A 15,337-nucleotide genomic window follows, 5' to 3' on the forward strand; every position below is an offset into this window, starting at 1 on the left:
AACTGCATAGCATTATCTTCAATTTTGCTTTTCGGATTCTTGGTTCCTAAAATGTTTTTTCAGAAAAATTCTTCCAAGTCTAACCTTCATCAGTTAGGAGGAGCCAACTGGTTCTTATCAATCTTGCCTGCGAAACACGTGTTGGGAAGTATTATGTAAGCTGTTCACTGTGCTAGTTGCATGTTTAAATTCATTAAATAATTCAGCAGCTGTGCATGAAATATAATATGCATCCTATCCTCATGCATGAAGTACTAATAAAAATTTGAACTCTTCAAGCATGTCCCTTTGGGGGACGTATTCTTTGTCAAGTTGCTATTAAAACAATCTGTAGGGGTCAAGGAGGAATATTTGAAAAATGCCATTTTCTTGGTGAAAGAAGGGTGTGGTGATAAAGAAGGTTAGATAAGCCAAGGTTCACCAGAGGAACCATTCTGCAAACCTTGGGTAGCAGCTGTGTCATCCCTCTGTGGTTTGGCAGGAACATAAGGGGGGGGGGGGGAAGATCACCCCTGGGGTGTTACATGGTTGCTGTTGTAGCCAAGGATTGTTTTGGTTTTTTTTTTTTTTCCCTCTAAATCACTGGGAGTGAAGTAGTTTTGGTTTGGGCTTTTTTGTTTGGTTGGTTTTGTTTGGTTTGTTGATTTTTTTTTTTTTTTTTTTAAAGAAAAGTTAACCTGGCAGCTTTAAAAAGCTCTGGTTTAGATATTATGTCCGTATCTTGGGCAGATGAAATTGTGTCCAGTTCAGGCTGAAGCATTCTGATTTCTCAGAGGAAGAGCATGCAGGGCTATTTTTAGTGAAGATTGGTTGTGACTTTGTGCAGGTATATTTTTTAATGGGCAAAATGCTCTCTGTTTACAGAATGGATTGTGTTTTGGCCAAGGGTGTATCTGTCTGCGACAGGCAGATCCCTTTAACAACTGACCTGATTTCAGTTGAAGTGAGATTGCAAGTTGCATAAGAAGAGTTAGTATCCTTTGCCTTGTGAAAGATGTTCTTATTAGAATTTCCTGGTAGCTCTTTGCTTTTTCACAGATGGGTAAGTATTTGCTATCAATAAAATGCCTGTTAAGACATAGGAAATGGAATTATTGGAGTGGTGTAGCAGCATTATGGAGAGACTGGTATTGGGCCAGACCCTTTTCCGTTAAAGAGAAAGAGCTTGATGCTGTTCACTGCAGAAAACAGTGATTTGGAAGTAAATGTAAGATCACAACAGCTGAAATTTGTGGCTTAAAGACTGGTAAGGATGGTAAAATGTGAGAAGACAACTAAAACCAAGCGACCCAAATCTGTTATTGGACAGTGTGTTGCTGTACAGTCTGCTTGCTGTTCGAATTGAATGCAGACCCCACATTTAAAGGAGAATGTGGGTGAACTGCCCTGTATTGTGATTAGAAGTGACTCCGTGAAGGCTTTTGCAGCAAAGTGCATAAAGGGATGCAAGTCAGCATGATGCTATGGGAAATAACCTAAAGCAGTCTCTGCATGTGTAAACATGAAAAATGGGTCAGTCAGTTGGTGTCTCGTGTGTCTGAATGCAGCACTAGTGAGCTTGAGAATGTGTTGAGGTTGATGCTTGCATTTTAAATGGACACTGAATAAACAAGTTTCAGAGAGTATAATCAGAAAATGCTATAAGGAATAGATAACATACATTTTACCTGTTTTTTGACACAAAAATCAATTTGCAAGATAGCTTGCTTGTGGTTGGTTGGCGACCAGAACCGTTTCTCTGGAGGAGTAATTTATGGTTCCGCAGTTGACTGGAGCAAGGAACAAAAACAGATGGCAAAGGGGCAGTGGGAACCTCCTGCCTCCTGCAGTGTCAGCAGTGAGCTGTTGGCAGAATTATCAAATGGACACGACTTTTAGCTGCTTGCATTATATACAACTGTTTGAGAAACCAGTCACCCCCAAAATCCACTAAAACCCCACAGAAAACCGTAGCAGTCAGACTTGTGGAGTACTCTGAGATGGCAAAGACTTCACTCTGAGGAACAGCAAAAGTGAAGTCACTTCTTAGATGTCTTCCAAGGTGAGTGGTGGCTGGGAGCAGCCTGTGCTGGGCAGGATGAAGTTTTTGGTATTGATTATAACAGTTTTATTTGTTGCAGGGGAAACACATCTGCTGGCTTTGGTGCTCACACTGTCTGTATTCTTGTTGCCATGTTTTCTCAGATCAAAGTTATAATTTCAAACATACAGTTTATGGTATGAAGTGCAGTAGTTTGGATATGTAGCAAGCCAAAGTATCTGATAATGGATTTGAAGCTATGTTATAAAGCAAAAATTTCATGTAATGTGAAGTTTACTTGAATAAACATGTAATACATTGTTTAGAAAGCTTTGCTGCTGTCTTTGCAATACCTGAGGTACCCAGATTAACAAATATCACATAGTTTAATAATTTCCCAGTTTGAAGCTATAAACCTACATATTACTGTATTCTCAAAGGAGTAACTGCTTTGTGTTCTGTTTGTTTTCAAGGTATGGGCTGAAGCCGAATGACCAAATTTTGGCAGAGGAAAAGCACAAAGAACTGTAAGCTCTTTTGTGGTGATATACATGCATGTTATATGTATTTACTTTTCTATCTGCTTAAATATCTGATAATTAAATATTTTGCATTTTCATAAATAGCTTCTGCTTTTCAGTATTGTCTGCTGTAAATTACACAACTTGTCTGAAAACTTTCAAAAAAGAGGGTTTTTTAATTTAAAGAAAAAAGATTGAATTGTTTTAAAGATTATTTTCTTATCTGCAATAGATATATGTGCAATTGAAATATCTTTGCGTTCATCCTAGTTGGTATTTTACATGTAACAGAGGTTACATCAACACCTACTGCCTGCCTGCAGCATGTCTGGGTATAAATGAAGTGTTTATACCTGGCAGAAATGCAACAGAAGATTTTTCTTTCAGATTCAGTGTTGACTCATTATTTTAATCTCGCGGCTTGTGTGATGTCATGGCCATTCCTGCCTTGACAAACTCTCATCAACACGGTTGGGCTGTGATTTGGAATATAGCTGAGTCACGCATGCTGTGTCAGCTATGTTGAAATTTTGCCTGTTTCGGCTAATCTTATTTTCTAGCCTAAAAACTCTTGTTCCTGGAGAAAGAATATGATCCACTGTCAAATCAAACATTGCAATAACATCCTCTTCAATTATTTTGCTCCTTCATCAAAGATGTGCCCAAACCAAAGCAGCTTAAAGTTTGTCTTTATTCCAATGTTAGATAGTCTTCTATATTCAGGGAAAATAACCTTTATTATTCATTTTAGCACACTCTGTACTAAAATAAAAAAGCTCTACATTTGAGTTGAAAGCAAATGCTGTTTGCTGTGCCTGAGACTGTGTATATGTGTTTGGGAAATGCGAAGTGAAAAGGTAGGTGTTGTCTGCATATTCTTTGGCTGTGGAGAGGGGGCTTGGAGTGTGTGTGCTGACTTGTTTTCATTTGTGGTAGCTTTTAAAGCAGATCCTGAAGTTCTCCAAGTTACTGACGTTAGAACTCTGGAGGGAACTTAACCAGAGCTTGGTGTGCTTTTTGAGATGACTGATTAGTCAAAAGTTCCTGTAGTAAATGGGAGAGAAGTAGTCGCTGAATAAAAGGTGGCAAAACTGGAACTTCCTTGCTCAGTTGTATGTGTAAGCACACAGGTTACACAAAAGCAATACTACAATACTTTTTATTTTGGAATTTAGTTTAAAAATCCTCTTGTTCTTAAAGCTCTTTGTTACATGAAGTAACTCTCTTTTATTCCTGCTGTTTTTAATTCCTGCACATTAATCTGGCTGGCAAAGAGCTGTACTTGGTGCATAGATTGCAATTTTCTTCTAGCCTCATTCACTCACTGTTCTCCATGAGCTGCCTGAAACACATTCCATGTGAATGTCCTCTGCCATCCCTCAAATCCACATTATGTAACTGCTGGTTTTGGAGATAGCTGGTCTGAAAGACTGTAGCAAATGCTTCTCTTGTCAGCCCTTACATGAATTTATTGAATCTTCTCTGTGATGACTAGAGGAATATTTATATAAAAGTTGTGTTTCCAAACAAGATACAGATTTTTAGGATTACTTTCACATCTCTTCCTTTCAGGGTAGATAGAGCAGGGAATTTTGTCCCTTTTGTGTGCATCTGCATGCTTAGAAATATATTTTTTAATAAAGATGGTTTTGTTTTTCCAATTTTAACCTTTCAGCTCTTGCTCATAGTTGTCTGTTTCCATTATTATACTAGCATTATTTTGCATTATTTTATAGTACCCTAGAAGACTTAAGCAGTTTAGCCCTGTGGAAGATGAGGTAACTGTTTCAGATGAGTCAATATTTATAGCTGTTGGGTTTTTCCGTGCTCAGAGTTTGGATATTTCTCAGTAAGGTCATAGATTTCAAATGGTAAAAATATGTTCTGGTAACAAAAATCTAATTCCTCTGGAAAAATAATTATTTGCTAAAAGCCTTTGTGATTGAATTGCTAGCCAAATTTCCGTGTTCTTTCAGAAAATGGGAAAAGACATTTAACTTACACTTGTACATCATGGTAATGTACCTGTAACATCTAAAACTGCCTAAGCTCCAGGCAAAAGACAAGCAACAGCTTGTTCCTTTGATTGGTAGATAAGATTGGTTTTGTGTAGAGCACTCTCTCTAATGACAGAGAGTGCAGATAATAATTATCATTAACCCATTAAATGTGTGAGACCATTACAAAAGTTATAAACTAGAAGTGTTAAAAGTACTAGCATGTTGAGGGGTTAAACCCAAGTTAAATGCCATCCAGGTCTGTATTTTGGACAGTACAAGTTGTACTGTGTACACAAGCTTTATTTGCACAATAGATACTGATTAAACTAACCCTTTCGATGTGAGGGATTTCATTTGAAGTGATTTGAACACACTAAAATCCTGCTCAAGCTTTTTATTTTGAGTATGTTGCATTTCACTTAATTGCATATGTTAAAATATATTAGATGTTTACAGCATAGTCACATCTTAAATGGAGGGCTGAATTACTTTAATTAAATAAAGAGTATTCAGTAAAACAAATTTCTTGCATGAATTGACTGTAATAGAAACCTTTGCTTAGTTTTTCATTGTTATCCCTACAGTAGCTCCTGAGATGGTTTATATGCTGTCAGATATAATGGCAGAGTTGGAACATGCTTTTGCCATTGACCTTGGCATCTTGTGTGTGTCACTGGATACTTGACTGGGGGAGTGCTCTGGTAGGTCAGTGCTACGCTGTTTCGGGACAGACCTTTGGAACTTCTCTGATATGCTGTGTGCTCCTCTTCTTGGACCACGTGAACTCTATGGTACAGTGCAGATTAAACAGTGTTGAACCTCAGAGCACTTCTAGTCCTTCAAGCTAAATAATCAGATTTAGTTTACAGGGGAATTGTTAGATGCCTAACTGTTGCTTTCTGGTAGATAGGCTTCCATATGGAAAAGAAATGCCAGTGCTAGGGAAGGGTGCAAGGCAGCTTACCACTGGGGTAGTTGTTGCTGGTTTTTTTATAAACCTAAGAATAACTTTGGTTCAGTGCCCTTATAACTAAGGTGTCCTCCTGAACCTGTTGTAATGTTTCGAAGTCAAATACAAAGTCAGACTGCATATTCCTGCTCAGTGCCAAAACCTCCCTGCTTAAAATACTTCCAGTCTTTGAAATGTCAGCAGCTTTTATATTGACTTACCTAGTAAAGAAGACTTCTTTTGGCCACCCTCGTCAAGGAGCACCATGGTGATTTTTCTGGCTGTCAGATGCCTTTCTGTTTCTCAGACATCATTTCTGTGTAGCTGTTCCTCGTTGAAATGTGAATTTTGTTCTGTGGTGAATGCCTTGTCTCCAAAGGTAACTGGGCCAGCTACTCCCTGACTTGGCTTGATCCTGTTGTCCTTGAATCTCAGTTATCTCAAGAGATAAGGACAGTCACTAAGACAGACTGGGGTTGGCTTACAGGCATGGCTTCATCCTTAGCTTCTATTTTAAGACCTAAGATATGAAAGATCACTTTTTTTTTTTCTCCTGCTTCCAATTCTCTTGGACTGAAGCTGCCTTTTAAAATTGTCTATTTTCATTAGCATATGCTTTATCTTAAGGGGAGTTGTTAGCAATAAAGCTGTAAGTTGATGCATTTGTACATTCATTTCAAAATTCAGCTAGAAGTATCTATCCGCCCTGTGTCAGTCAGCTCCTGAATGCGCACAAGGTGGAGGTCACTATCCTGCACTCAGCCAGGGACTGGAATATCTGGAGGCTCTTTAGCCTGCTCTCATGTGAAATTAGCAGATTAGTTTAAACCATCTTGACTGATGATCAAGCCAAGCATCTCAACATTGTAGTGAGTGAGATGAGTGGTCATATTTTTTTTTCAGTGGCGAGTTTGTTATTCTGAGAATAACAAAGTGGGGGGAACAGAAGTAACTGCAGTTTGCAGAGCTGTTTTACAAGGTAAGCACGAGTTTGCGGCTGAAGAAGTGTCCTGGAGATGTTTTCCACCTCCCCCAACCCAACTAATCCCCAGTAACTTCGAGGAGAGGACAAAAATAATTCTATTTGGCAAGACGGCTGGGGAAACTTGGCCGTAAGAAGGTTGGTGAGGTCTTAATGTTGCATATGTTGTTCTCCCTTCTGAGAACAATAAATAAACATAAACTCTGAGAAAAATAGAAATATTTGTCCTGACCATCTGTATAGTCCTTTTATGAGTGTTGCTTCTATTTTTAAATCTCAGAATTGAACTGAGTGACTTTACTGAAGGTCATGTTAACCAAGTACAGACTCGTGCGTCTATAGCCTGCTGCATGTATGTTGTTGCTTGTTTTTTACTATGGTTCCACATCACAAGTTTTTGAGGAAAATAAATTTCATCTATCTGCGGCAAGCAATGAGGTGTGATCTAAGCTGTCTTGATGTCGAAGTAGAAACATTGAGTTTGTTTCCCCAATGCCCAACAGTCCATTCTCACTGTGTTCAGCAGTGCTGGCAGAGGCACTGGGATTTCTTAGTAATATTCTCTCTTGCTAAAATAGGGGCTCTAGCAAAGTCTCGGTACCTTGGCTAGCTTGTACGAACAGGCAATTAAAGTATATTCATTGTGACTCTTAAAAACATTGTTTGGAGTTCAGTGGTACCGTGGAGTCTGTAAGTGATGCTGTAGGACACTTGTTTTAATACAGCTGTGACTGCTGGTTGTGTGATTTATAAACTGTTTTGTTTAAGCAGTTTTGGCCATGACAGAACACTTCTTATTTTTTTTGGAAGTTAGTTGAAGGAAAAAGCAGGAAATGGGGCAGCTCTTCTGTGCCCATAGCCACCTCCGCTTTAGTAATTTAGCTCTTTACAGAGATAAAGGTCCTGAAGGGAGGGAGGGAGAGGAGGAAGATAAATCTAAGCTTCCTTTCCTTTCAAGTGGCTGTTTGATGTATCCAGTTCGAAGGGTAGGCAGATGTGTTGCTCTGTAGCAGGTTTGCTGAGAGGGGTTTATTTAGGTGTTCCATTCTCAGCTAAATACTTGGTATGTGAATACTTTTTCATCGTGAAGCTGGATGAGATGGAGAGAGACACTCTTCAGCTGGAGAACAGCTATTTGGGTGACTGATACAGTTTTGAATTGTCTGTAACATCTGTTTTTTGTGTGTGGTCTGGCTTTGCTTAGCCGAGATATATCCACATGACTATGTGTCTGAGTGAGTATTGGAAGGGTGAATCCTGGAGAAACAGGGGGGCTGTCTGGGGATTTCAGAGAGCCTGTAATGCTTGGGAAGGAGTAGAAAACTCTACAATATGGGTTTAAAAGTAGTCTTGGCTTAGAAGCTAGAGGATGTGAATCCGTTCAGAGGAATGTTGTAGTGGAGTTGGCTCGTGTTTGGGGGAGTTACCATGTATAAATCACTATCACAGCACTTCAGTACAAAGTGAAGGGACTCAACCCCAAACCCATTTGCAGCCATGCAGCCATGCCTCCTTGAAGGTTCCATGTGCAGTGAAAGAGGTGTGAACAATGGGGCCAATGTTTGTCTAATGCTGTTGGGCACAACCAAGCTGTGGCAATGTGTGCCACTAGAGGGTGTAGCTAATCTTCAGTAGCTCAAAAATCCTGCCCTAGGTGTTGCTTTTAGGATTCCGTCACCTGTTGGTGTGTAGTTTCCCTAAAATACCTTTGGTTTTTATCCACCCTATTCCCCACCCCAAACCAACAAAAGAGGGTAGAACATTGTCTTTTTTTTCCTGAGGAAAAGATACTAAAATATCAGAAATACTGAGCTTTAAATCTTTTGTCAGCCTACTCAACATATGCTTGTGGCTTGGATGATTTGTATGGTTGGGGCGATGCATGAACCTGTCACAGATGTCTGTCAGAGCTGCTGAGCTACTTTATATAATAAACCTCACTTGAAATTAATTGTGAGTGGGTTAGTGTATAATATGAAATGTGATTTGGCAATGAAGTCATGTGGAAAACTGTTATGGCAATAACAAGAGGCCCAGTTTTATGAAGAAACTTACCACTTCTCATCTTTATACAGCTTTGTTTTAGATCTCCTTCTGACTTTTTTAGACAAGCAGTCATACTGGCCTCTTTTTCTGGTGTGGAGGTTTGTATGAAAGCTTATACTGTTGTATTTTGACACTGATTGTTCTATAAAGTGTCATAAAACATTTACTTAAACGTCCATTAAATGCTTGGGAATTCTGTAGAGTACGAATCTGGACAAGGTGCTGTGGCTATCTGGAAAACATGTAAATGTAGCAAAAGAGAAGGAAGGTTGGGAAGAACTCTGCTGATCAGGGATGCATTTTGTTCATCCTGTTCTTTGGGTTGTTGGCTCCCTCTGTAGAAACGATTTTAAATTGCAGTTTCATTTCTCTAGAATTTTTTCCTCACTTCTGTAGTGTGTGTATATATAAGGACTCAACTCATGTACAAAAGGAGTGATTTATGCTTGGCTACAGAATTTCTATTGCAGTTTCCTCCCTCTCTTTTCCTTTCAGTTCTCTGCCTGTGCACCCCACACCCAGTTCTTCTGAATGCAGCACCAGTGGAAATTAGTGTTACACAAATAATCTCATGGATTCTTGGTAACTGATAAACCTGCATAAAATTTCCAAAAAACCAAGAATCTTAGAGCAGAAATGCTTTTGCTTTCTTTGACAGAGGCAATCTTTACATCTGCTTCAATTTAAAATGAAAAATTGCAAGTGTTAATTATACTGCATAATTTCATTTTGCACCCTGCTACTGCTGATGTGAAATAAGTAACCTGCAGGTTACCTCGACAGGGTGGTAAGCATGTTGGATCAGTAATTTTAAACTGTGCCCAGGTATCAGCTCAGTGTTGTAATTAAGCTTTTTGCCTTTGTTGATGATATTTTTGTGTATCTAGTACATTAAACCAAAAGTTTGCTATGTATCTTTATAGACTCTGTTAGAATATTCTTTATTCTTAAGCAGCTTTTGGAAATTAGTGTTTTGGGCAAGTCCAAACTGTTATTCCAGCTCAAATTTGAGAGCTTTCAGAAGCTGTTGAGTTAGATCAATCTTTCATAACCATTCCTTATACTTTGAAAATGTTTGCAGAAATAGATGGATCGATGTCAACCTGCCTGGCTCTTCGGTGTAGTGAGCTAATGAGATGATTTATGTTATTGCTCTTTATGGTAGTAGTTACTGGTACTTAGCATGTACTGTATGGACTTCATCTAAAGCAAAATAAGTTTTGTCGTCTGCTGCCTGTTCAAGAAATCACGCTCAAGCACTGATGGAGCAGGTAGCCCACAACACCGAATTGAATGGTTGGACATACTGGGTTCAAGTATTCTGGACTTCTGTAAAGGGTTTCTGTTTGCCACTCGGCAAGTGCTCACAGCAGAGACCTCACAAACAACACAAAAAAGTTGCACCCTCTTGTCCCTCTGAGGTTCTTGTTTCAATAACTGCAGACAGTGAGGCATGGTTGTCCAGACAGGGAGGCTTTTCCTTTACCACTTGTCTTGGCATTCTTCTTATTTTACAGCAAAATCAGAAATGGTGTGGAAAACGGTCATAACTGTATTTTGCATTGACTGTAGGTATGAAAAGTGTGTTGCGAATACAGTAGTTACTTGAGTGTGTGCAAATACTGATGTGTTTGAAGACTGAATTTTAAATATGCAGACTAATTTTTCCATAGTGCTGCATATTTCTTTCATTATTGATTTCTTTCAGATAGAGAATGGGATGTGTCCTTACAATAATATACCATTGGAAGCTACAGAGGATGCAGAATCTTCCAGGATCGCAATTAAGGTTCAGGTAGCGGAAAGATTTCTGCATCTCTGTTGCACACAAGTGCACAATTTGGGATTGGACAGAATCTGCCTTTAGAGTACTGGGTTTTGTGTTATGCAATCTAGCACTAAACCTGAGATTGTTCTAACATTTAAAAATGACTGATTGGTCATCTTACTAACTTGGGAGGTCTACTGTCTGTCTTAGTGTCTCTTAGAAAGAGAATTTAAATAAAGATATTGCTGTGGAATGGTTTAAAGCCATCGAGTAGTTAATTTCTGCAGCTCTTGCAATCTCTCTTACATCTTGAAGTATTCCAAGAGATTGAATGAATTTAACTTAACATGGGATTTTTATGCCATCCTTTTACTCTGCTTCTTACACGCGGTGTTTTGTTCACAGTCCTCCTTTCTCAGCGCTAGGAACTGAGCTTTCTGTGAAATAACATGAAATTCATAAATGCAGTGTGCGCGGAGGAGAACTTCAGAAAGTCTTCTTTCGACAGATGCTATTTGAATTCTGTTTTTGTTCAGATTTCAATGAAATACATGGCAGAGCTGTTGAACTTGTGGCACGGTACGAAAGCCCCAGAAGGCGGCCACACAGCCAGCACTGGTTTGCCACAAGACGGTGCTTGATGTAGTAGCGAGCTTTATGCCAATTAGTTGAAAACTACAGGAGGTGTCAAATGTCTAAAGCTTTTAAACACTTTGAAGTGCTTGGCAGTGTACTGTTGTCTTTCTGTTTTAATACTGCTAAGCTTCAGATGAAGAGGCTTCCTACTTTCATACGGACTAGTTAAAAACAGTGAAAATAAAAAAATGTATGTTTTGTTGCACATCATGTGCATGGGGAGTTTGAGCCTGAGACCAGGTGCACCTGAGTACAGCAAGCACGTCATGTGGGGTTTGTTGTAAGACAGACCACAGACATATCTGTTTTTCAGATTACTGTGTTAAAAGATGGTTATAATAGCCAAAATTGGAAAAAAAAACCCAGAATGATATTTTAGCTTTCTCTTCTCTGAACTCAGTTTTTGTGTATGTTCTTCCCCCCCATTTTGTTACTGGCGTGATGTGCTTTATAATCATTTACACGTGTTGCTGCTATGATTATCTAACAGCTGGCAATGCAGAAGAAAGTAAAAATATTCATCATTTAGTTTATATTCATATTTTGGATAGTCCTGAGAGTTGGCAGAGAATTTAAGCTTTGAATGTCTTTGAGTTTTAATGAAAAAATGTACTGTAACAGAAGATATGCTGTAGTTGAAATTTAAAAAGAAAACATTTTTCATTTGATTTTTGAAGAACTTCAACCTTTGGTGAACTCTTAGAATTTAAAAAATAGAAGTTAGTGCTTGATCCCGTGTGTGTGTGTGCGCGCGCGCGCGTGTTCTATTTAAATGCTTACAGTATGCCATGTATTGTTTCTTCATCATTCTGTAAGAGACACAGTCAGGATGTAATGCCACCATTTTTCCTAGGTGCAGTCAGGTCGTAAGCCATATTGCAGTGTAGTCCTGTCACTCTCAGACATTCATGTGCTTTTCAGTGAATAACACCGTATATGTTTTTCCCATGCAGGGACTTCAATTTTCTCAATGTTTTTCGGCAGGACTGTTTAGGGCTGGATTTCCAGAGAAATTCAGCTGATGGCCTCTTATTACACTGTACTAAAAAAGGCATGATCGCATCAGGTGTTCCAGTGCCAAAGCTCCTAATGCCACACTGCTCTCTGCACTAATTTAGCTTTAAGAGTATCCTCATTTACAGATGTAAGCTTCAAATAACAAAATATAATAAGCTGCGTAGTTTATTGGCAGCTGAGAGAATGGATGAGTGTCTGGTGTCCATTCATCCTTTTCTGGGTTAGGCTTAACCCCAGGAGTACCAATTAGCGCTCAGAATAGTGGATTCGGCTGTTTTAAAGGAGGCAATTGTCCATCAGAGCAGATGAAATGGCTTATGTGAAAATAATTTACTGGCTGTCCATTAATTGCCTTTCCTTTCATGGAACTTTAGAAGGAGACCTCAAGAGATCATTTAGCGTCATTCCTCTAATCCAGCTGGAGGCGCATCTTTGTCATTCCTGGCAGATATTTGCGTAGCCTCCTCTAAGGGTCTCTGGAAACCAGAACATGCGGTGTGGAGGTGGTGCAATCTTACCACAGAATCTGTGTTGGTGTGCCGCTTCATTCCCATTGAAAAGAACCCCCTCCAAACACTTTATCTGGGCTTTAACTTGTCCTGAATACAGGTTGGTTCTATTTGCTCTCTTGTTCTCCACTGACACGGAGAACAGATTATTCTCTTCCCACGCGTTTTGATTTTATGTTCTCAAGTCTGTCCTTTTCTCCTCATCCATAGACTGGAGAACACAAGGCTCGTGTCTTCCTGTGGCTCACATCATCTTAACTTCTTTCCAGTGGTTTTGCCATATGTAGTGTGGAATTTCTTAGGCATTGAATTAAAACACATTCAACTCAAAGCTGACAGAGTGCAGTATTCCGAGAAGTGGTATTGGAATCATAACTATTTATCTTTAAATTGTAATTTTCTTGTAGGTTTGGAGATGCCAGTTAGTATGCTTTAGAAGTAAAAATGAGGTTGTTATTAGCATTTGGATTAATTAAGAAACAAGACTAATAAAAAAGCTTGGAATTTACAGCATCTATTACTTCAGATGTTTAGGATTTGGGTTTTTTAAGTTCAAGAGCAACAATATTCCTTATTAATCCCTAGTTAAACATGACTGACTTTTTTTTCCCTGAGTGAATGAATTTAGGGAAGGAAAGTAGATACTTCAGATAACTAACTCTCAGAAGTCTTCTAGATACACTATGTAAAATGACAACAAAATAACATTGCATGCTTAATTCCGAGAAGTGTTTCTTTGTGACTCAAATTTCTAATTTCTGGGTTGGAATGGCTGCTGGTTCGTGGGGTGCTGGGAGACGATTGTTCTTTGCCTCCTGGTAAACAGGAGACCGTAGGCTGCCATAATTCTCAAATCTGAGTGATCAAAGTTGTAGGTTATTTATTGATGAGGAGCAGTTCTTTGTATTTCTGAAGTTGGTTTTCTGAATGAGCAGTCATGAGCAATCATGGTGCAAAACGTGGCAGCTGTGTTTTGTTACAGAAGTCTCCCTTTGCATCGGATCTGCTGTAAGAGCGTGAAGTGGCAAAGGGCTTGCAGGGTGAAACACAAAACGATTGCCCTTAAGTCAACTGAACAGTGGAGAAAGCACGGTGAAGAGGGACTTGGATAGGAAACAGAAGGCGTAGGAATGGGATGGGAGGAATAAAGGCAGTGGTTCTGAACTGGGGAGCCAGCACAGTGCAAGACTGGAGGGACAAGGCTGTGCACAAAGAGAAGGTATGTATCTGTTTGCTAGGTTGATGTTCTGTGCACCTTGACAGGCAAATAGTAGGGCAGGCCAAGTAGCCTGTGTGAGGGAAATACTGGGACTGAAGCCATTTGATTAGTGTGGTGGAAGAGATCAGATATAGTTGACTGTGTGATTTCATCAAGACAACCAGAAGCCCCTGCTTGGCAGTGTGTGTGTGTGTGTGTGTCTGGGATGGATATGCAGCTCTACATTAGCAGGGAGATGAGTTGGTGTTTCAGTGTAAGTCTGATTTGCTTTCTTACTGATCATGAATAGCCTTGAAGACATGCCAGGAAAAATCTCCTCTCCTGATCTACATACTTACATAGCTCAGTAATCATTGTTTGTGGGTGTCTCGGCATTTAAATTAATTTGTTCTTGCAGTTTGCTGTTAGATAGGATTGTAATTGTATGGCTTTATATCCAAAGCAAACAGGGAATGTAACTGGCTCCAAACTGCATGGGAAGCTGTGTGCACCACTGAGCCCTCTGCCCATTCTGAAGGGATCTCCTGCCCTCGCACTGCACTGACTGTATGCTTGGCCTCGCTTCACAAGAGGTGGAAACAGCCCCTGATGTACACTGCAGCGATGCCAGGCAGCGTGTGGCTGTTGCAAGGGGTTCAGTGGTTTCTCCTGGTCACACGAGTCCACCGCTGCGGCTCCAGATGCTGATGCCTCTGCCAAGTAGCTGGAATCAATGTATGTATTCAGGCTGGTGCAGCAGTGTGTGGAAGGTGATGGGGATAACCTGCACTGTGCCAGTTGAGCATCTTGAGCACCTTGCACCCTGGTACACATGTCGTGGCCTGACCTGGCTTTGTCTCTTTAACTGATATGAGAAGAGTGACAGAGGAGCTACAGAGTGGGACTATAAGGGCATTAATCCATTTCACTTATTGATTTGGAATATCTGCGTAAACAAAACTGAATACACACACATTTTTTTTTATCTCGTGTGTCCTAGATTTAGCTCAGCAGGATGTGTGCAGGTCTTGCGTTGAACTATCAAAGATAGGAGAACAGAATCACAGGCCTGCACGGTACTGGAATAAGTAGTCTGAGTGTTGAGTTCTTTAAGTTGAAAGTGAATAGTTCAACAAGATATTAAACTACAGTAGTCAATACTGTGCTTTTAAATTGTGGTGGCAGATTCTCTTGAAGATCTGGTGAAAGCTGAGGTGGGCTCATCTAATTTGCTTCTGTACTCACTTAACTTTTCTAAGGTAGGTGATCTTTCCAGCTAATGTTTCTAGCCTTCAAGAACAGTACAATGTGTCTGTATGTGACAGTGGATAGGCCTGCCATTCCCTTCTGCTGGCACAGTCCTGCTCAGATTTCTGGATTCTTACAGAACAACAGAAAAAAGAGGTTTGAGTTACTATCCCAGCAGCAGCTACAGGAATGTTCTTAAACAGCAGCTTTCTTAAAACCTCACAGTATGTGAACATTGCACTTAACAGTGAAGAGAGAATTGTGCTGTTGTAGTTGTCCAAATACGTGTGTTGGTGATTGATAGAATTTATGGGAGCCTTTCCTAAGTTGGAAGGATGTGCCTGTGTCAAAGATTGGTCAGTGACATATTAGACTGTGTGACTCTGTTTATTGTTTCTGCTTTGAGGAACAACTCCCTGCAAGTGTCTTCAAACCCAGTTCTT

At 39.8% G+C, this 15,337-nt stretch overlaps 1 protein-coding gene across 2 annotated transcripts in view; it reads left to right on the forward strand.

The window, feature by feature from the left end:
* Positions 1–15,337, forward strand: part of ADK (adenosine kinase) — a 239,114-nt gene that overhangs the window by 31,608 nt on the left and 192,169 nt on the right. For both annotated transcript variants that reach the window (XM_054071726.1, XM_054071725.1), the window contains exon 3: positions 2,494–2,547. In XM_054071726.1, coding sequence (XP_053927701.1) covers positions 2,494–2,547 — 54 coding nt within the window. The remainder of the gene's footprint in view (positions 1–2,493; positions 2,548–15,337) is intronic.

Source organism: Cuculus canorus, chromosome 7, assembly GCF_017976375.1.
Source record: "Cuculus canorus isolate bCucCan1 chromosome 7, bCucCan1.pri, whole genome shotgun sequence".
NCBI classification, from domain to species: Eukaryota; Metazoa; Chordata; class Aves; order Cuculiformes; family Cuculidae; genus Cuculus; species Cuculus canorus.